This window comes from Dipodomys merriami, unplaced genomic scaffold (genome assembly GCF_024711535.1).
Source record: "Dipodomys merriami isolate MVZ:Mamm:240054 unplaced genomic scaffold, mDipMer1.0.p SCAF_10, whole genome shotgun sequence".
In the NCBI taxonomy this organism is placed as follows: Eukaryota; Metazoa; Chordata; class Mammalia; order Rodentia; family Heteromyidae; genus Dipodomys; species Dipodomys merriami.
In genome coordinates this window covers 21237409-21262872 of record NW_027202271.1, presented here as the reverse complement: position 1 = coordinate 21262872, position 25464 = coordinate 21237409, and the positions used below count along the sequence as shown (strand labels likewise).

General features: G+C 46.3%; 1 protein-coding gene across 1 annotated transcript; it reads left to right on the top strand.

Moving 5' to 3' along the window:
• The first annotated feature begins 2308 nt into the window (after positions 1-2308).
• Myo1a (myosin IA) lies at positions 2309-24384 on the top strand. The gene is made up of 28 exons (XM_069987002.1): positions 2309-2531; positions 5319-5452; positions 5961-6076; positions 6342-6436; positions 6659-6763; positions 6924-6970; positions 7085-7148; positions 7626-7724; positions 10269-10372; positions 10490-10637; positions 11084-11202; positions 11303-11389; positions 13613-13678; positions 13815-13919; positions 15835-15897; positions 16099-16299; positions 16452-16678; positions 17015-17215; positions 17330-17423; positions 17672-17821; positions 17916-17984; positions 18294-18368; positions 21503-21637; positions 22523-22629; positions 22925-23057; positions 23319-23471; positions 23651-23778; positions 24107-24384. Exons 2-28 carry the CDS (start codon positions 5339-5341, stop codon positions 24228-24230), a joined length of 3129 nt encoding a protein of 1042 aa, XP_069843103.1. The 5' UTR covers positions 2309-2531; positions 5319-5338; the 3' UTR covers positions 24231-24384.
• Positions 24385-25464: the final 1080 nt, after the last annotated feature.

Genomic DNA, 25464 nt, shown 5'->3' with positions numbered 1-25464 from the left:
AGCATCTCCCCGACACCCCTGGTTCTGGGGAATCACACCAAGGCCTTGCGCATGCTAGGACAAACACACTACCACTGACTACCCAATCAGTCCTGGACTAGCCATTTCATTTGTGGACTAAGAGGGTTATTTAGAAGTTGGTCAGAGAAATAAGTTAATAAGCTCTGGTTACTCTAGTTTTATGTGAAAAGCAGATTGTAATGCTGCGCTTTCCCATCATGCCTCCTCCCTACCTATGGTACATATGGTACTGAAGTTTGAACTCTGGATACAGCTTTCTGTGTGGCTCTACTGCGGAGCCATGCCTCCAATCCTCCCAGAGAGGCTTTGACATATCTTGAAATCCCACTTAACTTGGCTATGTATGTCATACCTTGTTAACTTAGTATGACCCCTTATTCAATTTTTCCCAGGACTTTGCTAGTTTCAACACTCAAATTCACATTTGGAAGTGGGTAGGAACCCACTATGGGTTATAGTTAGTAGCCAGAGCTTGATGTTCAGGACATTATTTTATGGCCTAAGGTTGCCATCTTGGTTTAGAGACTTCTATGAATAAATAGGAGGCAATCCCATGAATGAATTGTTAGGCACAGATAAAGCTTAAGTTGCTACAGATTCCTGGCCAAGAGAACATGAGATCTAGTTTCTGCCAGATTTTCAGTGGTATGACCACAGGTAAATTCTTTTTTCTCATTCTCATCCTCTGTAGTCACTCTGCATTTGATATGATGTTAAACTCAAAGCTTTGTGCTTTTGCTGGGATTTCTTTTCTTTTCCTTCCTTCCTTCCTTCCTTCCTCCCTTCCTTCCTTCCTTCCTTCCTTCCTTCCTTTCTTCCTTCCTTCCTTCCTTCCTTCTCTTTTTTCTTTTGTGCTGGTCCTGGGTCTTGAATTCAGGGCCTGGGCACTGTCCCTGAGCCTCTTTGTGCTCAAAGCTAGTTGAGCTACCACTTGTGAGCCACAGCACCACCTCTGGCTTTTTCTGAGTAATTTATTAGAGATAAGAGTCTAATGGACTTTTCTGTCCAGGCTGGCTTTGAACCGAGATCCTCAGATCTCAGCCTCCTGAGTAGCTAGGATTACAAGCTTGAGCCACTGGCACCAGGCTTGCTGGGATTTCTTTTGCTCATGGCCTGTGTTCTACCAATACAGCCACACCTCCAATCCTATAAGATTATATTTTGATGTTACTTGCACTCAGCTTTCTCTTTCTCTTTTCCTTGCTTTCCTCCCTTCAAATACATATAATAAATTATGTAAAGGCAGGTTGATAATGGAATTGCTGATGGACCAGGTTTATGCCAAGTGCTTCTGCTAGCGCAATAGAGCTTGGACCTTCAACCAAGCAGCAGTGGCTGAGAGCTGGAAAATTGCGTCTCTATCTTAGTTAAGTATCTGTAAATTACCTAATTTGTTCTTTGTGCATGGCTGGGAGAGAGGATGGTGAGCAGAGGGGTCCTGCTGTTCAGGAATTTTCCTGTCTAGATGAGGAGTATTTGGGAAATTGGATTTCATAAGCTATTTGTCTTATAAAAGAGAGATTTTTTTTTTCCTGCTGGGCTAATGCCTAGCAAACAGTATCTCAGGGTCTTATTCAGTATCCTAATACTGAAGGATTAAAATTAGAAACCTCAGACTTGGGCTACAATCTATGGCAAACTTAGGGTCAGGAAGCTGTATTCTGTTCCTAGTTCTGACATATGCTAGCTGTGGAAATAAGGGCATGTAACAACTGTAACAACTGAACCAGGTGTTTGCCTCTAATTTTCCCTTTGGATGGAGTATGTGCATTGCCTGCTCACAGGGAGGGGCTGCTCATTGAGACAGTACAAGGAGAAGCTCAAAGAAACTGGGACATCCATACAAATGGGAGGTATTATCACCACCAAGTCTAGTCTTTGGGTCTTTGTGACAAGCACTGATTGACGGGGGAAGAGCAGGGGACAGGATTTGGAAATTTTGCTTAGCTCTCCAAGTAATCTTATTATCCTCAGACTCCCAGTAAACTAGGAAAGGTAGGTTTAAGAGAGGTGCTGTCTCTTTCCTAGGAAGAAACCTTAGACTGCCTTCCTCCTTGGCAGAATTCCTGACCTTAGAAAAATCTTCCTTGGTGATAAATTCTATTCCTCCTGCTCTCATTTCCCAATTTTTTGGAGCAGTTAAAAAGCCAGCCACATACCCTTGACTTACCCAAAGGCAGACTGAGCATCTCAGATGTGTGAAGGGTTAAGTGAGCCACACCCTCAGCAGGAACAGCCCCGGACTTTGTGCTGAGCAGCCATCTCTCTGGTCTCCTGGCCTGACTTGGCACAGGCAGTCTGGGCTGGAGAAGGCAGCACAGAGGAAGGTCAGAGGAGTGGACACTGGCAAGAGGAGGGCAGCCTGGATTCCCCAAACACCATGGACAGCTCCCATTAACTAAGACCCTTCACCTTGGCATTGGGGATTTCTATGTCTCCTTCCTGTCAATTGGGATTTCATCTCCCATTCTCCAAGGGACGCTGAAGTTACATCCTTGTTCCAGTGTTTGGTAAGTCCTGCGTTGATCTGTCACTACTCTTTCATACTTCAAGGTGTCCCGTTTGGAAGTCTGTTTCTATTTCCCCTTCCCCTTTCCCAATTAATCCCATTCCCATTCTTCTCAAATCCAAATCCAAAGATGCCTTCTCCCAGCCAACTCTGACTTCTCTCCCTTCCCTGCTAAGTTGCTTCAAAGACTTGGTCTTTCAAAACTAATTCTGAAAAATGTGAGAGAACAGTAGTACCTATTTCATGGGAATACTGTAAGCATCAAATGAATTAGTATTTGCACAGGGTTTAGAGCCCTGGCTAATTGCTACATGATTTCTAGTGATTGCTATTATCAATATTCTTACTGCTTCCTTACAGGAAGTCATTGGAGCTTGGGAAAGGAGGCTGAGTGCGGGGAAGAAACCTTTTCCCACCTTCTTCCCTCATCTTCCAGTCTTGCTTCCTTCCCTCCCCTCCCCCACTGAGTTTTAAAGATGGAGGAGAGACTGTGTGTCTCTTTTATTCCTGCTTGGGAGTGGCAGTGACCATTGTACTAATGCTGCCCTGTACCCAGCCACCCTGCTTACTCAGATCCACTAGAAAGAACGGGGTGAGGGAGTGGGAGGGGGCTGGACTTCCTGCTCAGGAAACACTTGCTATGTGTGTCCTGAATGGGGCAAGCCTTTCAACCCCTTCTGCAGCCGTCCTTCTGACCCATTCCCACCAACTACTAAAAAACTGGGTGTGTACCTCTGGGCAAAGTCCACTCCTGAAGCATACGGGAATAGGTATAAGATCTGGAGGTAGAAAAACAAGGGCAGAGATGGTCAACATCCAGAGGCCCTGACAGTTGGGCAAACAAACTACACTTTTATTTCCTTTTTAAAAAATGTTCTTATTAGCATGTATTGTACCAAGGGGTTTTGTTATAATAGTTCCATGCATATATATATAATGTACTTTGATTACATTCATCTCCTCTGTTACTCTTTCTCACCCCACCCTACTTTTAAAAACAATTTTAATAGATTTCATTGTTCTATTTCATATATATGTATGTAAGTATAAATAAAAATATATGATTGTAGTAATCATATTCACAGCCCTTTTACCCTCTCTTTCTTCCCACTGGGTCAAACCCACAAGCATGAGAAAGAGATGGCCTTCCAAGTGCAAGAGGCTTTTTTTTTTTTTTTTTTTTTTGCTTTTGTACCACTGTTATGAGACTCTTGGAATACCTGTGAAGCAGCCTTTATTATCTCAGAAGATTGAAAACAAAATACTTCATAAGTATATAGGAATTATAAATGGTATAAGGATAAAATTTATTGCATTAAGATACATCATATAAGCTAGGTACCGGTGGCTCATGCCTGTAGTCCTAGCTACTCAGGAGGCTGAGATCTGAGGATCTTGGTTTGAAGCCAGCCTGGGCAGGAAAGTCCATGAGACTCTTATCTCCAATTAACCACCAGAAAACCAGAAGTGGTGCTGTGGTTCAAAGTGGTAGAGCGAAAGTTTTGACCAAAAGGAACAGTGTCCAGGTATAAGCCCCAGGACTGGCAAAAAGAAAATACATTATATAATCTGTATGTGCAAGTTTTTTTGTTTGTTTGTTTGTTTGTTTGTAACTCTACTGGTACAAAGGGAGTTTTAATGCTCCAGACATCCCACTTCCATTTTCTATGGGGATTTCAAATCTTTTTTTCTGTTTTCTTTTTGTTGGTTGTGAGACTTGAACTCTGGGCCTGTGCACTGTCCCTGAGCTTCAGCTCAAGAATAGCACTCTACCATTTGAACCACAATGCCACTTTCAGCTTTTTCTGTTTATGTGGTACTGAGGAATCGAACCCAGGGCTTCATGCATGCTAGGCAAACACTCTACCACTAAGTCACATTCCCCAGCCCTGCTCTGCTACTTTGAGCCACAGCTCCACTCTAAGTTTTTAGGTGGTTAATTGGAGGTCAGAGTCTCATAGACTTTCCTGCCCAGACTGGCTTCAAACCAAGACTCTCAGATCTCACCCTCCTGAGTAGCTAGCATTATAAGCATAAGCCACGGGCACCTGGCTGTTCTAATGTTTTATGGATGACTCTTGCTTTCTGACTTTTATGGATGACTGTGTTTTCAAATCCATTGCCTTGTTCAGTCTCCATTTTAAAAAAATGAAGCTTGCAAATTAACTATGTAACTTAAGAGTAAGGATAGGAGGGGGGAGTGGAGGAGAAAAGAAGGGGTGATGTTGACAAGAAGCATTGTACTCATAACCTGATTTGTGGAATTGGAACCCCTTTGTAAAACTACTTAAGAATAATAATATTAATAATAATAAAGAAAAAATAAAGCTAGAAATTAAAGGAAGAAAAGATCTCTGAAAGAGCTCCTGCTAGGGATAAGGGGGAGTAGGGGTTAGGTGACTGAAATAGAGGCTGTGGGAGGTAGAAGGTTGAACAGGAACACAAAGCAATCCGGGGAGTCTGGAAACTGGCCAGAGCCTCTGAACAGGAGGAAGGAAGCTTTCAATACCTGGCTGCTGCCTAAAGCTTGGCTCATACTTCCCTCCCAAGCTTGCTCTCTCCTTCAAGCCCATCTCCTTGCTGCCTACTGGTGTGGTCCTTCCCCAGATAGGCAGAGACAAGTGGTCCTATCCCACCCCATCCCACATTAGGGAGTGGAAGACTCCTCTACCTCCCTGTTGCTCTGGCTGGCCCAGAGGCTTTTGTAGGTAGGGGACTCCTCTTGGTCCTTCTGCCCTCCTCTGCTATGTTGAGCAGATGTTAGCAATTTATCTTCTTTTCTTCCTAGGATCTCCAACCCCTCTGGATATGCCGCTATTAGAAGATACTGTGGGAGTGGAGGACCTTGTCCTCCTGGAACCCTTGGAGGAGAAATCTCTACTTGAGAACCTTCAGCTTCGCTATGAAAACAAGGAAATTTATGTGAGTGTGATATGGGTGAGCAGGCTCTGGGCACGTCTAGAAAGCTCACATCTCCAAGCTGGGTGCTGGTGGCTCATGCCTGTAATCCTAGCTACTCAGGAGGCTGAGGTCTGAGGATTACAGTTCAAAGCCAGCCCAGGCGGGCATGTCCATGAGACTCCTACTTCCAATTAACCACCAGAAAACTGAAAGTGATGGCTCAAGTGGTAGAGCTCTAGTCTTGAGCTGAAGAGCTCAGAGACAGCACTCAGCCCCAGAGTTCAAGCCCTACAACTGACCAAAAAAAAAAAAAGAAGGAAGGAAGGAAGGGGAGGAAGGAAGGAAGGGAGGGAAGGAAGGAAGGAAGGAAGGAAGAAGGAAGAAGAAAAGAAAGAAAGAAAGAAGGAAAGAAAGAAAGAAGGAAAGAAAGAAAGAAGGAAAGAAAGAAAGAAGGAAAGAAAGTTCACACCTTCACCTTCACCGTTCATGTCCACCTCACTCATTTCCTTCACCCTCTTCCCCTTTCCAGACCTACATTGGGAACGTGATAATCTCAGTGAATCCCTATCAACAGCTACCCATCTATGGCCCAGAATTCATTGCCAAATACCAGAACTATACCTTCTATGAGCTGAAACCTCATATGTGAGTAAAGAAACCCAGGGAAGGCCGAGAAGGTCCCATCTTTGTGATGATGAAGCATTCCTGTTTCTCTTATCCCTTTTCCTAAAGAGAGCTCTCTAGCTGTGCCCCTATTCCCCTGGCCTTCTGGAGGCTCCTCACGAGGCCTAGCCCTTCTTGCCTAGTCTGTCCTGTGTGCAGAGGGTAGATGAACCCAGTGCTGGGGATTGAGTAAAAGGTGGTACTTGGCGCTGGCTCATGTTAATCATTGCCTACTCCTCCTTTCAAGCTATGCCTTGGCAAATATGGCATACCAGTCACTGAGGGATCAGGATCGAGACCAGTGTATCGTCATCACAGGCGAGAGTGGCTCTGGAAAGACTGGTGAGACACCTGGCTGGGGCAGTCATGAAGTCAACTCTGGAAAGCATCTGCTTGTGTCTGTTCCAAACCAGGCCTAGCCTTGTCCCAGGCATCAGCATTTGCTCCTTAGTTTTTCTGAGTTCTGAGGGTATGGTCTGAACTGCTGGGGTGCAGGGAATTGAGGAGGGAGGTGGATGGTGTGTGTCCGGCCTGGTTGGGGCTCCTTGAGTTTCTTGTGCACAGAGGCTAGCAAGCTGGTGATGTCCTACGTGGCTGCTGTCTGTGGGAAAGGGGAGCAGGTGAATTTGGTGAAGGAGCAGCTGCTCCAATCAAACCCAGTGCTGGAGGGTGAGCATTTTGACCTCTGCCCTCTCCACTCTTCCTGCCCCTGGTCCCCCAGAGTCTCTCAGTCCTAGACTCTCCCATTCAGCCTGCTTCCCATGACCTCCCTCCCCTAGAATCTTATGGTCTCCACAGCCACCTTACTTCCCCTTCCTGATCTCTGCAGCTTTTGGCAATGCCAAGACCATCCGCAATAACAACTCTTCTCGATTTGTAAGTGAACACATTTCCAGTCTTGGGGCAGGGCGGCTGGGAGGAGGAGTACAGAACTTCAGACAGGGAGATGAAAAGAGCTGGGAACAAATCCTTTCTCTGGTCTCTCTGAAGGGAAAATATATGGATATTGAGTTTGACTTCAAGGGATCCCCCCTCGGTGGTGTCATCACAAACTGTACGTGTCTCCTTCACATTCCTCACCAACTCTTGCTTGTTCTACCTGACCATGATTTCCCTTTCGGCTTATCTATTTTGTGTGTGTGTGTGTGTGTGTGTGTGTGTGTGTGTGTGTGCATGTGCATGCGTGCTGGTACTGGGGCTTGAACTCAGGGCCTGGGAACTGTAGTTTTTAATTTAAGCCTAGTGCTCTACCATTTGAGCCATACCACTTCTGGCTTTTTGGTGGTTAATTGGAAATAAGGATCTCAAAAACTTTCTTGCCTGCAGTCCTAAAACTGCAGTCCTAAAAATCTCAGCCTACTAAGTAGCTAGGATTATAGGCATGAGCCCCTGGAGCTCGCCACATCTACTTTTGAAAAAAGGAAGAGTATTAGGACTCCAGGAAGCTTCCCAGTAGAAACAACAAGGTTGAGGTGGAATTAGAAGGATCTGCCTGATGTCTCAGGGAAGTTATTTTCTAATTCTCTGTCAGATCTGCTTGAGAAATCCAGAGTGGTGAAGCAGCTCCAAGGAGAAAGGAACTTCCATATCTTCTATCAGCTGTTGGCTGGAGCAGACGCACAGCTGCTGAGTACGTGCCTGCCCTGGACATGTGAAAAGCATCCCCAAACTCCATTCCACCTACAGAAACCAGACCAATCTGAGGCCCTGCAGCCTCCTTCCTGAGGCCACCCAGACTTCTCTGTGCTTATATTCCCCATCAGGACCCTCACAACCCATTATTAGGTTTGAATCTCCCAAGTATTCTGTTCTTGTCCTTTGATGGGACTGACATCCAGGGACATACCTTTCTTGTTTTATTTATTTATTTAGTTAGTTATTTAGTTAGTTAGTTAGTGCTGGTACTGAGGCTTGAACTCAGGGCATGGGCACTGTCCCTTAGTGATTTTGCACAAGGCTAGTTCTCTACTACTTAAGCCACAGCTCCACTTCTGGCTTTTTGGTGGTTAATTGGAGATATGGATCTCATGGATTTTTCTTACGAGGATGGCTTCAGATCTCCATTCTAATCTCTCATCTTCCTGAGTTTCTAGTATTATATCACTAACCAGAACCTGCCTAGGGCTATGCCTTTCTTGTCTCCTTGCTGCTCTCATCTCCCTGTCCTGTCTGGATTTCTCTTTTGTCTGCTGGCTTCAAATATGGAATCAATCATCTGTCTTCCTTCCTACTTCCAGTTTGAGTGGCTATAATGAGAGTTCAGCGGGAAAGCAGGCAGGATGTTATAAAAGTGTTTAAGAACTTCCTAGGAACTCTAGTTGCAGCTATCCTGGACCTGTATCTTCCTTGCCGAGCACTATGTTCCTGGCTTTCTCTTCTTAAATAACTCTATGAACGTTTCATCCACTCATTTATTCATCCATATGCAGCTCTGATCAGTCATTGTGCTAGTCTGTTGGTACACAGAGTTGAGTAAGTCATGGATCCTGTCCTCTAAGAACTCAGATTTCTGGAAGAGCATTTCAATGCAAGTGTGATTAGTGCCAGTAGCCTGTGCAGGTGGCTAATGAGCAGAAGACATAGAAACCCTTACCTTATTCTGGAGAAGAGCCCAGGCCAGACTGGAAGCTGGACTGGCTAAAGGTAGCTCTCAGTGATGCTCACTACAGGAGTCCAGTGGGACTTAGGCCTTGCCAGAGTTTACAGTTCAATCTCCTCTCCAGCTGTGAAAATGGGTTTCTGGCCCCTAAGACTGTCCCTTTGGTTTGTTTTTGTTCTATGCTGAACCTATGTCTAACTACTTCCTTCCTGCTTGAGATCTGTGTGGGTCAAGAGTCCCCACAGGTCATCACCTTGACCTTGTTAGGTCAAAATGATGTTCAAGGTGATGCTCAATTTGTTGAAGTCATAGGTTCTAGAGTCTATCACCTGTCAGTTTAAGCCAAGTCTGAGGTTTCCTTGGTATTAATATCCAAAGGATTTCTGACTCATTTTCCCTTCAACTTAGCAGGCTCCTGTTTCAAGATTTGTGTGCTTAATCTGGGCATCTAATGTGTTTCATGCCTGTATTTCTACCTATTCAGGAGGCTGAGATCTAAGGCTTGAGCTTTAAAGCCAGCCAAGACAGGAAAGTCCATGAGACTCTTATCTCCAATTAACCACTAAAAAGCCAGAAGTGGGTCTATGGCTTAAGTGATAGAGCACTAGCCTTGATCAAAAAAAGCTCAGGGATAGCTCCTAGGCCCACTGTACAAGCCCCACAACTTGCACAAAAAATTTAAATAAATAAAAATAAGGTTTTAGTGCTAGAGGGAACTGCAGTTAAACTACAGTTTGAGATATATTCCATGATCTCAAGTAATTTGCCTAAGAGATAAATAATACCCTCAAACTCCAGGATTAGACCAGTTCTTCCTATCATAAACACTTCTGAATATTTCCTTGATGCATTTATTAAAATAAAAGATCCTGCTTGTTAGCCAGGCACGTGGATTATGGAGATGAGAAACAGTTCCAACTGACAACTTGCTCATTTGTGGGAGAGCTAGAAAAACCAAGCCCTAGCTCATGTGATAGGGGCTGGGATAAAGATTTACCACACAGGGGGATGCAAGACCAGTGATTGAGTTCAGTCCTTCAATATCAAAGGAAGCATTCCACAGGAGGTGTCAGGGCCAGGGAACAAACTATCTCTTATTTTGTTGGTACCTAATGAACAAACAATGAATCAACCCAGACTGAAAGTGAGTTAGGTGCTGAGGCTGACGTGGGTAGGAAGCACTGAAGTCTGAGCAGGATGAAGAAGGTTTTTTTTTTCTTTGTTTGTTTTACTGTTTACATTATTTAGAACCTGGAAGGTTCTATCTTTTTTCCACTTGGATCCTGGAGGGGTTCAATAAAGCTTTTCTTTCATAGTTGTTGTGGAGAAACTCCAAGCGTGAGTACCCAAACCCTAAACTACTTAAAATTGAGTCTATCATTGTAGAAATTATTATCTCCTAATCCAAAAAACAGGGGAAGGACTTAAACCAAAAATGGTTCCTTTGATTAAAAGAATGAAGCCACTCAGAGCAAGGCTGTTGAGGTGTGAAGGCTGGGGGGAGAAGGTGTGGAGAAGGGGGGCAGGCAGGGGAGAGCAGGTACTAACCTTCTTCCTCCATTTTGACCTTCCCAGAGGCCCTGAAGCTAGAGCAGGACATAAGTTGTTATACCTATCTGAACCCTGAAGTGTCCAGAATAGGTGGTATGGATGATGCCTCCAACTTCAGAGCTGTTCAGGTGGGTGCTCAGGGCAGGGCAGGCTTGGGTTCTTAGGCTCTTCCCCATGTCCAAGCTCTGGCTTTCAGCATTGGACTGGTACCACCAGCTCACTTGATATCTGCTTTCTTCCCTAAGAGGGCAATGACCGTGATTGGGTTCTCAGAGGAGGAAATTCGACAAGTGTTGGAGGTAACTGCTCTGGTGCTGAAGCTGGGGAACGTGGAGATGACTGACGAGTTCCAAGCCAATGGGATACCAGCAAGTGGCATCCGTAACGGGAAAGGTTTGTGGCACCCTGCCGAAGCTCCACCCTGAGTCTCCTATTTTGAGTTCTTGTACCATGTCTAGTGTAACCAGCCTCACTCTGATCATTCCCATGTGGCCCACTCCTGAGGTCTTCCCTTGGGAAGCATTCCTTGTGAAACATTTTGGAACAAGATTTTCAAATTTGATAGACCTAGGTCTGGGACTTCTCAGCCTCTCAGTTGACTCTTCTACAGTGGGGGGTAAGCACATTTATCAGGAGATTTAGAGAGTGTGTAGTAAGTGCCCAGATCTACCTACTCTGCAGCATACTTTCAGCCCCTGTTCCTCTAGGGCTGTCAATGTAGTCTGAATCAACTACAATGACTTCCCCACCAAGACCGGTGGCAGTTCCTTATCAGACTTTCTCTCCTACCAAGATAAGGACTTCTCTTGATACCTTGTTATATTTCCTCATCACCTCAGGTATTCAAGAGATTGGGGAGATGGTGGGTTTGAATTCTGAGGACCTAGAGAAAGCCTTGTGCTCAAGAACCATGGAAACAGCCAAAGAGAAGGTAGTCACTGTATTGAATGTCATCCAGGTAAGAGAGGTCCTGTCGGGACTGATTTTATCTGTTTTGTGACTGTCACAATAACTAGGTAACACATATCCCTCATCCTCCAACTGTGCCCCCCACTCAGGCTCAGTATGCACGGGACGCTCTCGCTAAGAATATCTACAACCGCCTCTTCAACTGGATAGTGAATCGAATCAACGAAAGCATCAAGGTGAGCCCTCTTTCTCTATTCTTTGACTTTCACCTTCTCACCCTGGCCATCAGCTCCTTCCTTGGTTTCTAAGATTAAACAGAGAGAGGAAGATGAGAGGGAAGGTGCCTTCTAGTAGTTCCTTCTGGTAGTAAGTTTGAAAATCTGATCCATTTATTTCTCAGCCATGTCATCATTCAGTTTCACAAAGATGCTGAGCCCCAGTTTCTTTCTTTCTTTCTTTTTTTTTGGGTCCGGTCGTGGGGCCTGAACTCTGGGCCTGGGCGCTGTCCCTCAGCTCTTCAGCTCAAGGCTAGCACGCTACCACTTGAGCCACAGCACCACTTCCGGCTTTTATCTTTTTGCTTATGTGGTGCTGAGGAATCGAACCCAGGGCCTCATGCATGCAAGGCAAGCACTCTACCACTGAGCCACCTTCCCAGCTCCTGAGCCCCAGTTTCTTGATAGACATGATCACTAAAACAAAAAACACTAAGGCTCACCTGCTTCCCAGAATTGACTACAGATCGGATTAAAATGATGCACACAGTTGCCTAGGTATACATCCAAGAGAACTGGAAAAAGGTATCTTCACAGAAACTTATATACAACTATTCATAGAAGTATTATTCATAATAGACCAAAAGTTAGGAACTACCCATGTGTCCATCAGATGAATAGGTAAGCAAACTGTGCTACAGAGTACTATTTGGCAATAAAAAAGGTCAAAGTTCTTATTTATGCTGCAGCACTGATGACTTGACAACATTATGGCTGTCACAAAAGACCACCTTTTATATAATGCTGTTCACATGAAATGTGAAGAGTCAGCAAATCTACAGAGCTAGGAAGTAGATCAATGATTGTTAGAAGCTTGGGGAGAAGGAAAGGAAGAATAGCTACTAATGGGGATAAGATTTCTTTGGTGGAGGGCTGGGAAGGTGGCTCAGTGGTAGAGCGCTTGCCTTGTATGCATAAGGCCCTGGGTTCAATTCCTTAGAACCACATGGCAGAAAAAAAAAAACCGGAAGTGGTGTTATGGCTCAAATGGTAGCATGCTAGCCTTGAGCTGAAGAGCTGAGGGATAGCGCCCAGGCCCAGAGTTCAGGCCCCATGACTGGACCCCCCGCCCCCACCAAAAAAAAAAAGGAAAAAAAAAAGATTTCTTTGGTGGAATGATGAAACTGCTCTGGAATCAGGTGGTGGTGAAGGTTATATAAACTTCCTGGTTAGTGTCATTCCTTTTACCCTCTCCTTCATCTCTCCCAGTTCCTCCCAGCTCCTCAGTTTTCCTAGTTTCATAGGCTGTGCATTCAATATTATGATTGCATTCTCCCTCTGCTTCCTCTCTTTATATAAACTTTTGGATAACTTAAAAAAACCCACTGAATTATACCTGGTATATAAGTTATATTCAATAAAGCTGTTATTTATTTATTTAAATTTTGTGGAATCCAACTCCAGGCTGCATGCCTGTGAAACATATGCTGTGCCACTGAGCCATCCCCCTAATTCCAATAAAGCTGTTAATAAGCAGTTATCTACAAGAAAATGGCATCTATTTCGAAGGTATCACTGAAAGGTTTCTGGATAAGATAGGGTCTGAATTGAAGATGAGGTAAATGCCTTTTCTTTCTGCAAGCTGATTATTTTTATCTGTACAATGGGAATAAATACCTTATAAAATTACGAGAAGCTTATTAAATGGCATGGATTTAAAAAAAATATGCTACAAATATTAGGAATGATTGTTATAGTTTCTTTTATTTTTCTGAGTACTGCGCCTTAAACTTTGGGTCTCATGCTCACGCTTGGCTTTTTCAATCAAAGCTGGCACTCTACAAGTTGAGCCACAGCTTCACTTCCTGCTTTATGCTGGTTAACTGGAGATGAGAGTTTCACGAACTTTCTTGCCCAAACTGTCTTTGAACTTCAGTCCTCAGATGTCAGTCTCCTGAGTTGCTAGGCTTACAGGCACGAGCCACTATTATCCCAAGAGGATTTTAATGTTTTCTAGCCTCAGACAATGGGAACACCATCCTGGAATCTATTTACATCTCTCCTTCCCTCCTTCCTTCTTGCTTGTCCTAGAAGAGGAAGAAGAGCAGACACTGTGGCTTCTTTTCAGCTCTGTCAAGCTCACGTTAGCTGTTTGCACCTCTTCTCACATCATCTTCCCAAGAGAACCCTTGCCAGGTGTGCCCAGGGAATCTGTTCTAAGATTTATCCTTTGATTTTATTTAGGTAGGCACTGGAGAGAAGAAGAAGGTTATGGGGGTCCTGGATATCTATGGCTTTGAAATACTGGAGGTGAGAGAGCCTTGCCAAATCTTACCAGCCTGCTCCCCTAGATTTTAGGGGATACAGGCTCACAAGTGGAGGTAAGAGAGGGGGCCATGAGGGGAGAGAGGTCTCAGGTGAGTTGGTCTCTCTCTTTGATCCTCAGGATAATAGCTTTGAGCAGTTTGTGATCAACTACTGCAATGAGAAGCTACAGCAGGTATTCATAGAACTGACCCTAAAGGAAGAGCAAGAGGAGTACAAGAGAGAGGTAAACCATGTCTTCTCCCTGCTCACCTTCTTAAACCACCCCCAGACGTATCCCAGGTCTTCCTTCCTCCTCCATCACAACTTCCTCTAAATTGTCCCCAGATGGAACACAAAGGACAAAGTTGCCATCGCACAGCTGAGCATTCAGCATTACTAAGTAGCCAGGACGTTCTGCTCCCCAGCCTCCCACTCTAGGCCAGGCCAAGCAGATGACAGATTGATAGAAGGGTGTGTGTGAGGAGAGTCCTGACAAGAGTGAAGTGACAGCTGTACTTGGCCTATGGCAGACTGTGAGCCAAATTTAGAAGGGATATTTCTCCTGGGCTTGGCACCCTACCACATCTCTGACTATGCCCTTCTCCAATATCTCAGAATCTTTTGCCTCCTCCAGGCACTAGCTGATGTTGCTGTCCCCTTTTATAGCACCCTGAATCCAGACTCCTTCACAGGAAGTGCCCTTGGCTCCAAATTTCCACACTCTTTCCCTGATTCAGTGCAAACTTCAGTTGTGTATGGCTAGGTGTTACTTAGAAAAGCTCTCTGATTGAGCTAATCCAACCGGAAGTGTTAGTGGCAGAGAGTCTTACTCATTAAAACCCTTCCAGGGATGTTCCCTCGTGTACTCTCAAGAATCTGTTATGGCAATATGGCCCCAATATTTTCACAATTTAAATTCTCAAATAGATAATACATTCCCATGTTCCAAGATTCAAAGAACTTACAAAAGTACACAGATAAAGGTCTCCCTCCTACCTCTGCCTTCAGCCTCCCAGTTCCCCTTCTCTTCCAAAGGCAACTAGACTGGGCCTTCTTCCCGAAGGTCTTTTGCAGGTGCACAAGCAAATATGTAAATAAATTTTTCTATAAAGTTTAGACAAAGGCCAGTACATGCTGTCTGTTAGGGACCTTATCATTCATCAGTTAACAAGAGCTCTCCCATATCAGTATATAAAGATCCTTTTCACAGCTACATTGTAAGGATATCATATTCATTTAACTGGTTGAGGTATTATGGGGATGAAGTGGGAGGGAAACTTTTTCTCTAAGGGTCAGTGAAGGAGAAAGAAAAGCAAAGTTTACACTTCCCAGTCACATTTGGGAATAGCCCCAGCCTGAGACACCTAGAACCTTGGGAGCAATGAGAAGCTATCCTGCCTGTGGACCTGGTGTTCAGTACGTTCTCAGAGCAGAGAGCAATTGTCTCTGGGTCAATTGTCATCTTTTGTACAAAGCTTTTTAAAAAATGATGTAATGCCAAAGTATGGTGTGAATCAGTGGTTCTTAAAATGTGGCCCTGGACCAGTGGTGTCAATATAATTTGGGAGCATATGAAAAATGTAATTTCCCCAGCACTATCCCAGAGCTGCTGAATTAGGAGGGTGAGGTAGGAAGGAAGACTCCCACCAATCTAGGTTACAGTGAGTGCATTGTGATGCATTCTTAAGCTTGAAAATCACTGATGTAGATAGAGCTCTGGAGACACATCAAATTGGCTAATTACTTGATGAGAAACTCTTTCATGCATTATAGTTTTATAGTTTATTATCAGAGTGGTCATCTGCTACATACACCTGGGTCCCTCCCCAGTCCCACACTAGTGTTCTGTCTGTGCCAACCTCCACTTGACACATTACATTTCTCTCTAGCTCTATTACACCTACAGAGCTTTCTGCATTGTCTCATCTTCATTCACAGGTGCCCTGGTTCCCCACACATGTCTATTTGCCCATGTCACAGAATTTCCACCCATTTTGGAGGAATGGATTTTGAGTAGAACCAAAACAAGGATCCTCTGAACTATGGGATTTTCTGATGGTTCTTTGTAGTGAAAGTGGCTAAAAGGAAGGCTGGGTCTGATGAAGTCTTTGGAGACTTGACTTGGACTTGCCCTTGCAACTGATGTCTCCCCTTACCAGGGCATAGCGTGGACAAAGGTGGACTACTTTGATAATGGCATCATCTGTAACCTCATTGAGCATGTGAGTGATCTTTCTCTTACCTCTGGGAATCTCCCTTTCCAGACTACCCAAACATCCTTCTTCTGTTTCCCTCCTCCCTGCCCCACTTGGTAAAGATGATAAAGGAGAAAAAGGGCAAGAGCAGGTTGATGAAGCAACAGCGAGAATGTGTACATCTTGAAAGACCAGATGTATGTTGCACTCATCTTGTTCTTGGCCTAGAACCAGCGAGGCATCCTGGCTATGCTGGATGAAGAATGCCTGCGCCCTGGAGTGGTCAGTGACTCCACTTTCCTAGCAAAGCTGAACCAGCTCTTCTCCAAGCATAGTCACTATGAGAGCAAAGTTACCCAGAATGCCCAGCGCCAGTACGACCATACCATGGGCCTCAGCTGCTTCCGTATCTGCCATTATGCAGGCAAGGTAATGTAGCAGGGCTCAGGGCAATGACTAGGGCCAGGGCACAAACTGAAGGCAGTGGGCAAGATGCTACTGAGGATACTTTAGAATGCAACTGGGAGGACCAAGCAGAACAGGACCATGGGGGTCTCCAAACCATAGATATTCCTCTACAGGTAACATACAATGTGACTGGCTTCATTGACAAGAACAATGACCTGCTCTTCCGAGACCTGTCCCAGGTCATGTGGAAGGCTCGCCATCCTCTCCTTCATTCCTTGTTTCCTGAGGGAAATCCCAAGGAAGCGTCTCTCAAGCGCCCTCTGACTGCTGGGGCCCAGTTTAAGAGTTCTGTGGCCATACTCATGAAGAACTTGTATTCCAAGAACCCGAACTATATCAGGTGACAAGCTGGGCACACAGGGGAACATGCTTCATGTCTGATGGCATGTGCAAGGTCTATGGGCTGTAGAACATGTCCAGAGGAGTAACTCTGGAAAAGGGTCTTGGAGGCCCATTCTTGGAGTCCAGTGAGGAGCTGAGTATCCCAAGGCTGGGAGGAGAAGCATTAGGGTAGTAAGTAAAATTGGGAAGGCCAAGGGGTGAGATTCTGCTCTGACTGAAAATTTCTAGTAAGGGAGCAACTGTGTACAGATTGGGGTATGGAGATCAGGATAGGGTCTACCAGCAAGGTATCCACTCCTGAGCCCCTAAGCCTTTCCCCCACACCCCTTCCTAGGTGCATAAAGCCCAATGAGAATCAACAGCATGGTCAGTTTTCTTCAGAGCTGGTAGTAGTCCAGACACGGTACTTGGGGTTGCTGGAGAATGTACGGGTGCGCCGAGCTGGCTATGCCTTCCGCCAGGGCTACAAGCCCTTCCTGGAAAGGTACCGACTGCTGAGCCCGTGCACTTGGCCTTACTGGAATGGGGGAGACAGGTAAGACCCAGTGGGCTGAAGCCCGTGGATGGATACTTAGGGAAATGAGAATTATGTTTCCAGGGCTGGAAGGACATAGGGGCTTTTCAGCAGCTTTCTCCCATCTGCCTGTAGGGAGGGGGTCGAGAAGGTCCTGGGGGAACTGAGTATATCTTCAGAGGAGCTAGCCTATGGAAAGACAAAGCTCTTCATCAAAAGCCCCAAGACTGTGAGTTGGGGAGAACACACGTGTGGGAATGGGAGGAGTCCAGGGCCCACATGGGGAAGAGGCCGGAGGGGAAGAGAGTATCTGGAATAGGGAGTGGATGGGAAATCTCTGCCCCTGGGAACTGAAGGCTTGTTTCCACTCTGCCTTCTTCAGCATCATCTAAGATGCTGGCTAAGAGAAACTGCAGCCCTGCGGGCTACAGGAAGAAAGAAGCTAGCTGTTTCTCTCCACGCTTCTTCCTTCCACAGCTTTTCTACCTGGAGGAGAAGAGGCACCTGAGACTCCAGCAACTGGCTATCCTCATCCAGAAGGTTTACCGAGGCTGGCGCTGCCGTACCCACTACCAGCTCATGCGGAAGAGTCAGATTCTCATCTCTGCTTGGTTTCGGGGTAACAAGGTGCAGTCAAAGTCCCATTCTGTTTACTCTTATTACAGTGGGAGAAATGGTTCGGGATGTGGATTTTTCTACCAGGCCCAATCTTTTCCTACAGCAAAAGAAACACTATGGGAAGATGAAGGCATCGGCATTGCTGATCCAAGCTTTTGTGAGAGGATGGAAGGTAATGAGGAGTAGCAGAGGAGTTTCCTGTCCACATATGACCCCTTGTGGGTTGTGCTTGCTACTGGGTGGGGGGGGGGGAGCCTAGAGGACTAAGACCTACCAACACCCTTCCTTGAGGATGGCCTGTGTGTGGGTGTGGGATGAGAAGACTTGTACATGTGCATGGGTGTGCCTGTGCCTGTGCTGTAGCTGCCCTCCTTTGGCATCTTGTCTGACTTTATGCCCTCCTTCTCAGTCTGTTTTAGGTATGGTTGAAAAAGTGGCAGAACCTCATCTAGAATCTGTCTTTTCTTTTTGTTCCTCCCAGGCTCGTAAGAATTATCGAAAATATTTCCGGTCAGGAGCTACCCTCACCTTGGCAAATTTCATCTACAGGAGCATAGTAAGTACTTGGGTTAGGATGAAAAATGGAGAGGTTGAGGTGGTTGGGACAGGTTTGGGAAAGGAAGAGGTGACCTGAAACTCCCTCTGAGAATTTCTCCAAACCTGAAAAGAGGGGATGAAGCAACAGTTTTGGGGGAGCAGACCCCGGAGTCCTTGGGGTCCAGCACAGACTAAGAGAGCATTTTAATTTGAGTGGACATTGCTAGCTGGCATCCTGAAGCAGGAAGGAGTCTTAGCACTCCCACCATCTTGGCCATGGGCAAATAGGCTGGAGGAGAGTTTGAGGCTGAGCATTTAACAGCTATCGGCAGAGGGATAACTGTCTAACCCTCCAAGATCCACTTTGGGATGGGTCTAGAGAAATCCTATCTTCCCTCTATTCCCTCTGAACCCACAGCAGGCCAAGGGAGGAAATTAATCAGGTAGGACTTCTCCCAATTCTAGAGGACTTAAAGTGAGAAGGAAGAAGCTAAGCCTGGGCTACACATTCAAACTGTGGGCAGCTTCTAGCGGAGGAAAAGAGAGTTAGAGTAGAATGAATGATTTCTGGAGATACCTATCAGCCAGTAAGGGTGCTTCCCAAGATACACTGGGGAGAGATCAGTGAGGCCTTAGGAAAGGGAAGGGAACAGAGGGAGGAGCAGGGCTCTGGCCAAAGGACTGCAGTAAGTTATAACTAACCCCCACTGATGGCATCTGACAGCTGATAAGACCCACCATATATGGGGCCACCATGAAGAGTCAATGTTCTTCTTCTTTTTTTTTTTTTTTGCTGGTCCTGGGGCTTGAACTCAGGACCTGGGCACTGTCCCTGAGCCTCTTTGTGCTCAAGGCTAGTACTCTACCACTTGAGCTGCAGCACCACTTTAGGCTTTTTTTTAGTAGTTTATTGGAGGTAAGAGTTTCACAGGAAATTTTTCTGCCCAAGCTGGCTTCAACCATGATCCTCAGATCTCAGCCTCCTGAGTAGCTAGAATTATAGGTGTGAGACACCAGCACCTGGCTATATGTTCATTCTTAAATTTTTATTTTAGTGTTTATTTATTTAGTGATGGTCCTGGGGCTTGCTCAAGGCTAACACTCTACCACTTAAGCCACAGCTTCACTTCTGTGTGTGCGTGCATATGCGTGCGTGCACTTAATGGAGGTGTCAAGGACTTTCCTGTCCTAGCTGGCTTTGAACTGTGATCCTCAGATCTGAGTAGCTAGGATTACACATGTAAAATTATCTTTAAATAGTTGTATAACATTTTGAGTACAATGCATCTTGAGGCACTTTCATTTGAGCCCTTGGTTGTCATCAGTAATGCTTGATCTTTCAGCTGACTTAAATGAATGGGAGGCCTAAAGCTGGGACCTCATTGCTTCCCAGTTTTTGCTTCCTCCTCGGTTCCCCAAGGCAAGTTCCTTCCTCCAAAACCTCCTCCTGTCCTGGCCTCCTGTCCCACTGGCTCCACTGTGTCTGCCATTGCAGTATACATGCTCTCTTGCTACATACCTGAGACCTCTAATCTGATTTTGTGCTTGACTCCTGACAAGCACCTGGATTTTATCAAGTAGCTGCTGAATATCAACGTAGGATCCCCATAGAAACATGCAGGGGGCTGGGCACAGATTTCTTCCTCCAGTACTTCTGACTAGTCCATAGTTTGCCAAAGCCTTGCCTATATCTGAGGCTAGGGCAGTTAGCTTTTCAACACTTTCTATGTGCTAAGTTGTTCTCATGTTTAACTTTTTTTTTCACCTGCCCTGGGGTTTAAACTCAGGGCCTGGTACTGGCCCTGAGCTTCTTTTGCTCAAGGCTAAAGCTCTTGAGCCACAGCTCCACTTTGGCTTTTTGGTAGTTTATTGGAGAAAAAAGTCTTAAAGACTTTCCTGCCCAGGCTAGCTTTGAACCACAATCTTCAGATCTCAGCATGAGTCACTAGCATCTGACTTCACATGCTTAATGCATAAGGCTTTCAACAACCCTGTGGCATAGGCCTTTTGCTTTCCCCATTTTATAGGTTAAGCAACTTGCCAAAGGTCCCACAGTTGGTAAATAGTAGAACTGGAATATGAAGTATGGGACTCAGAGCTTTTATCCATTGCTTAAGATTATACCAACTAAAAGGAGTCAGGGAAACTCATTATCCTAGGCAAGGAGAAAAAAAAAAACAAGCTAAAATAAAACCCTCAGGAAGACCTGTACTCCACACTAGTGGGAACAAAAAGTACTATGGGAGAAGCTTAGGAATATTTGTTGACTCACCTGGGCATCCAGAGAAGGCTTTGAGCTGCTCCTGCGAAGATGAGCAGTGTCTAGGTTGGTGGAGCTGTGCTAAGCACAGCATGAGTGGGTATGAGCTATGTGTAGGCCATGGCACGGAGCCTGTGTGGTTGGTGACTGGGAGTTCAGGGAATCCTGTGACTTGACCTTGGGATCCAAGTAGAGGACTTTGAATAGCAGGCTGAAGTGTTTGGCTCCACTGGTCAAAGAAGTGGGCAGATTTGGTAAACAAGCCAACAGTACCTAGCACCTCTAAGCACTTGAGAGCTGAGAGAATAGAAAGCTTCAGGAACAATTGGTTGAAACTTACTTTGATTAATATTTATTTATTTATTTATTTATTTATTTATTAGTGACCATCGGGTTTGAATTCAGGACCTGGGCACTGTCCCTGAGCTATTTTGTTCAAGGCAATTGCTCTACTACTTTGAGCCACAGATCCACTTCTGGTTTTCTGGTGGTAAATCAGAGATAAGAGTCTCACGACTTTCCTGCCCAGGCTGGCTTTAAACCTCTATCCTCATATCTAAGCCTCCTGAGTAGCTAGGATTACAGGCATGAGCACCAGTGCCTGGCATGAAACTTACTTTTATATTGGCTCATTCCACCTCACCAACCTGCTTGGCTGGCCTCTGGTTGGAGATAATCCTCTCCCATTCCTGCTCCTACCTCCCAGCCTCAGACCTATTCTGCCCATTGATAGAATGCCAGAGAAGACTCCCTTCCCTCTCTCCAGCTCTGCTCTGGCTTCTTTCTCACCAGGAGTGGCCTTCCCCATTGTCAGCGGCAGGATCTGGGCATGAGTCTGCCTGCCAGGAAATGGCTCTTATCATTCCCCCTCCAATCCCCTGCTTCCAACCCAGGCACAGAAATTCCTGCTTGGCCTGAGGAACAATTTGCCATCCACCAATGTCTTGGACAACAGGTGGCCAGCTGCCCCTTACAGTTGCTTTAACACAGCTAATCGGGAGCTGCAGCAGATCTTCCGCCAGTGGAAGGTGAGACCTCGCACCTCTCCCCTCCCTTCTGGCTTTCCTCCTCCCTCTCATTTCCCTCCTTCTTCTATTCTCCCCACTTTTATCTTTTACTGTGATAAACTATAATAATATTTATCATCAACCATTTTTTGGGGGGTCCGGTTGTGGGGCCTGAACTCTGGGCCTGGGTGCTGTCCCTCAGCTCTTCAGCTCAAGGCTAGCACTCTACCACTTGAGCCACAGCACCACTTCCGGCTTTTTTTTTTTTTTTTTGCTTATGTGGTGCTGAGGAATTGAACCCAGGGCCTCATGCATGCAAGGCAAGCGCTCTACCACTGAGCCACCTTCCCAGCCCCCCATCAACCATTTTTAAGTGTGCAGTTAGTGTTATTTAGTACATTCAGATTGTTGCATGATCATCACCACCATCCATCTCTGTACATTTTTTACTTCCCCCTCCAAACTGAAATGCACACCCATATACTACTCTGCCATGACTGTCCATGCCCCCACCTAACCACAAATCTATTTTCTGTGTCTATGTATTTGACCAATGTAGATATCAGCTATGATAAGTGGAAATTGTACAATATTTGTCTTTTTGTGCCTGACATATGTTACTCACAGTGTTCTTTCACATCTAGGAAATACTTGTGGAGCCCCTCTATAGGCTGGGCATATGCCCTCAGGGTACCTGCATTTGCTAGTTTCCATTCATCCCCCATACTTCTCAGTTCTCTTAGTCCTACTCACTCATCCTCCAGCTGGCCCCTGCCCTCTCCTGAAGTATCTAGTGCATTACTGTCTCTCTGTTCCCCTTGTGTCCTCTAGTTCCTATCTTTATTTCCCTCCTCAACCTTTCCCTCTTCCACCATGATCTTAACTCCTGTTCTTTGCTCTTCACAGTGCAAGAAGTTCAGAGATCAGCTGTCCCCAAAGCAGGTGCAGACACTGAAGGAAAAGCTCTGTGCCAGTGAACTGTTCAAAGGGAAGAAGGCTTCCTATCCCCAGAGGTAAAGGCCCCTAGACTACTACCCACACAGCCAGTTCCATCCAGTGGTCATTCTCAAGCTTGTGCTGCATCAGAAAATTGCCTGGCAGGATTGTGAACCCCAGATGCTGTGTCCCCTCCTGAGAGTCTGACTGAGTAGGTGGGGGGGGGGTCCATCCTGTGTGAGACTGATGGTGTTGCTCCTGGACCATGCCTGTGACTCCCTGAAACAGGAGGGAGCAGAGTACTAGGAGGGACACTTGGGAAAGGAGGAATAGGGCCTTGTTCCCCACTGTACACCTCCTGTGTGTCTTCAGTGTCCCAGTTCCATTCCGCGGTGACTACGTTGGGCTTCAGGGAAATCCCAAACTGCAGAAGCTGCAAGAGAGGGATGAAGGGCCTGTTCTGATGGCAGAGACTGTGAAGAAGGTCAACCGTGGCAATGGCAAGGTGAAGAATTACAGCTTAACCCCTCCCCACAGGGGTTTCCAGGCCTGGATGGGCAGCACTGTGTGTGTGTGTGTGTGTGTGTGTGTGTGTGTGTGTGTGTGTGTGTGTGTGTGTGTGTGTGTGCGTGTGTGTGCGCGTGCGTGCGTGCGCATGCACGCGCACATGTGCATGCGTGCTATACAATATACGGGGTACATAAGTGAGGATTAATTCTGACTGTCCCTCATTCTTTCTTCTTCCCACCATTCTCTTTTCTTGTAGACTTCTGCTCGGATTCTTCTTCTGACCAAGGGGCATGTGATTATCACAGACACCAAGAAATTCCAGGCCCAAACCATCATTGGGCTGGACAGTGTGGCTGAAGTGTCAGTCAGCAGCCTCCAGGATGGGCTTTTCAGCTTGCATCTGAATGAGGTAGCAGAATGGGGGGGTGCAGTGGGGCCTCTGCTGGAGAAGGAGATGGGCATCCCAGGGGTGGGGCAGACTAAAAGAGCTGGGACCAGACCTCTTACTCTGGGCCTTTGATGTCACTCTGGGTGCTTCTAAGGAGAAAATAAATGAATCTCTTTCCTACTGTTTTCCTTCTTCCTAAGATAACATCAGTGGGCTCCAAGGGAGACATCCTGTTGATCAGTGACCATGTGGTTGAATTACTGACGAAAATGTACCAGGCTGTTCTGGATGCCACACAGAGGCAGCTTTCTGTCACCGTGACTGAGAAGTAAGGCCATGAGCTGGTGGTGAGGGACAGATTGGGACAGATGACCGGGCTCATGGTCATTGTGACCGGGGAAATCATGCGATCAGAAAGTGAAGCATACTGTGTCAGGGCAGGGCTTGGAGGTGTTTCTTGGTCGCCACCCAAGTTCTCTGGGGCCTTGAGTCATCTGACAGGGTGGAGGGGTGGGGAGTGGGAGGATGGGGGTGGGGTGGGAGGATGTACCATGTGCTTGTTTCAGGGAGGAATAGGAATCCATTGTTGAAACTCTGGAATAGGAGTGAGAGGATGCAGATGTTAGCTTCAGTTCTTCAACTTGTTCTCCCTCTAGGTTTTCAGTGAGGTTCAAGGACAAAAGCGTGGCTGTCAAGGTTATCCAGGGCCCTGTAGGTGGTGGGAAGAACAAACTAATTTGCAAGAAGAAGGGGAGTCACCTGGAGGTCACTGTGCAGTGAGGGGCTGGCTGCTGCCCCACAGAGCTGCAGCATCTTTCTCCCGGACCAGCATGAACCCCCTCTGCCTGCCCCTCTGCCTGGGGTAGGGGTGGGGGGAAATCTCATGTCTAGCCCCTCTGATGGTAAGGTGAAATAAAGAGAACACTTAAAATGCCATGTTTCTCCCTGACCCTTCCAGAACTTTTCTTCAAATACAGTGGTCTCAGTCTGTTTGTCTACTAATAAAGATCATGTCATTCAGAAAGGTCTGGTCAGTGTGGGTGGGTCCCTGTTCCCCTGTCTCCTAACCCACTTGCATTTAGACCCTTCTTCTCCATGCCCTTTTCTGTCCCTCAGGCTCCTGGGAGCCAGCTAGTACAGATAATAAGGGAAAAGAAAGGAAATTGTCTCTGGGCTCCTTGACCGGCTGAGCTCTAGCTGGGTTTTGAGAGACCAGGATGGAGGGTAGGAGAGCGGGAGTCGGGGATAGGGCTCAGGTCGCAGGTGGCCAATGGGCTGATTCATTAAGTGTGTCCCTGGAGGGAAGAAGTGAGGATCCCTGCAATGGTGGAGACTGGGATTCTTTGAAGATTTAGCCTGAAAAGAGGCCCAAGACTGGAGGGCTCATGCATGCAAGCTGAGGTGAGCTGGGGAGTGTAGGGTCCCCTGTACCCAGGAGCTCCATCTCCCCTCCACTCAGCAGTGGGCTGCATCTCACCTGCCTCCTGAGCATTCCCTGGCTTTCCATGTACCTGAGATGCTCAGCTGCTGCCAACAGTTATCTGGCTAATCACAATTCCCCACCTGAGGCCTGTAGCTGGTGGCAGGCAACAGACTCCTCCACGCAGGCTCTGGCATTCCCTGTGACTCAACCCCTGTCTTCTGTCACTGTCATTTTGTTTCTCCGTCTCCAACTATCTCACACCATCTTATTGTCCCCCATTTGTGTGGGCTCTGAATAATATTAATATGTAATCATTTTTTTTCACTCTCCTCCAGAGCGATTTCCCCATAGACACTGCCTTGTCTCACCATCGCTCTCTCTACTTCGTGAGGGAACACACTGCTTCTACATCCGCAGTGAAATTTAGATCAGCTGTCTGTGAGGGCTTACAAAGGGCTGTCATTGTTACCGGTTCTGGAAGTCCCTTCCTCTTTTCATAATCACTCCACTTCTTCCCTGCCTCCTCTGCTGAGCTCTGAGCTCCGCTGTGTCTTAAGGCTGGGGTCTCCCTCACCTCGCTTCCGGCTTCCA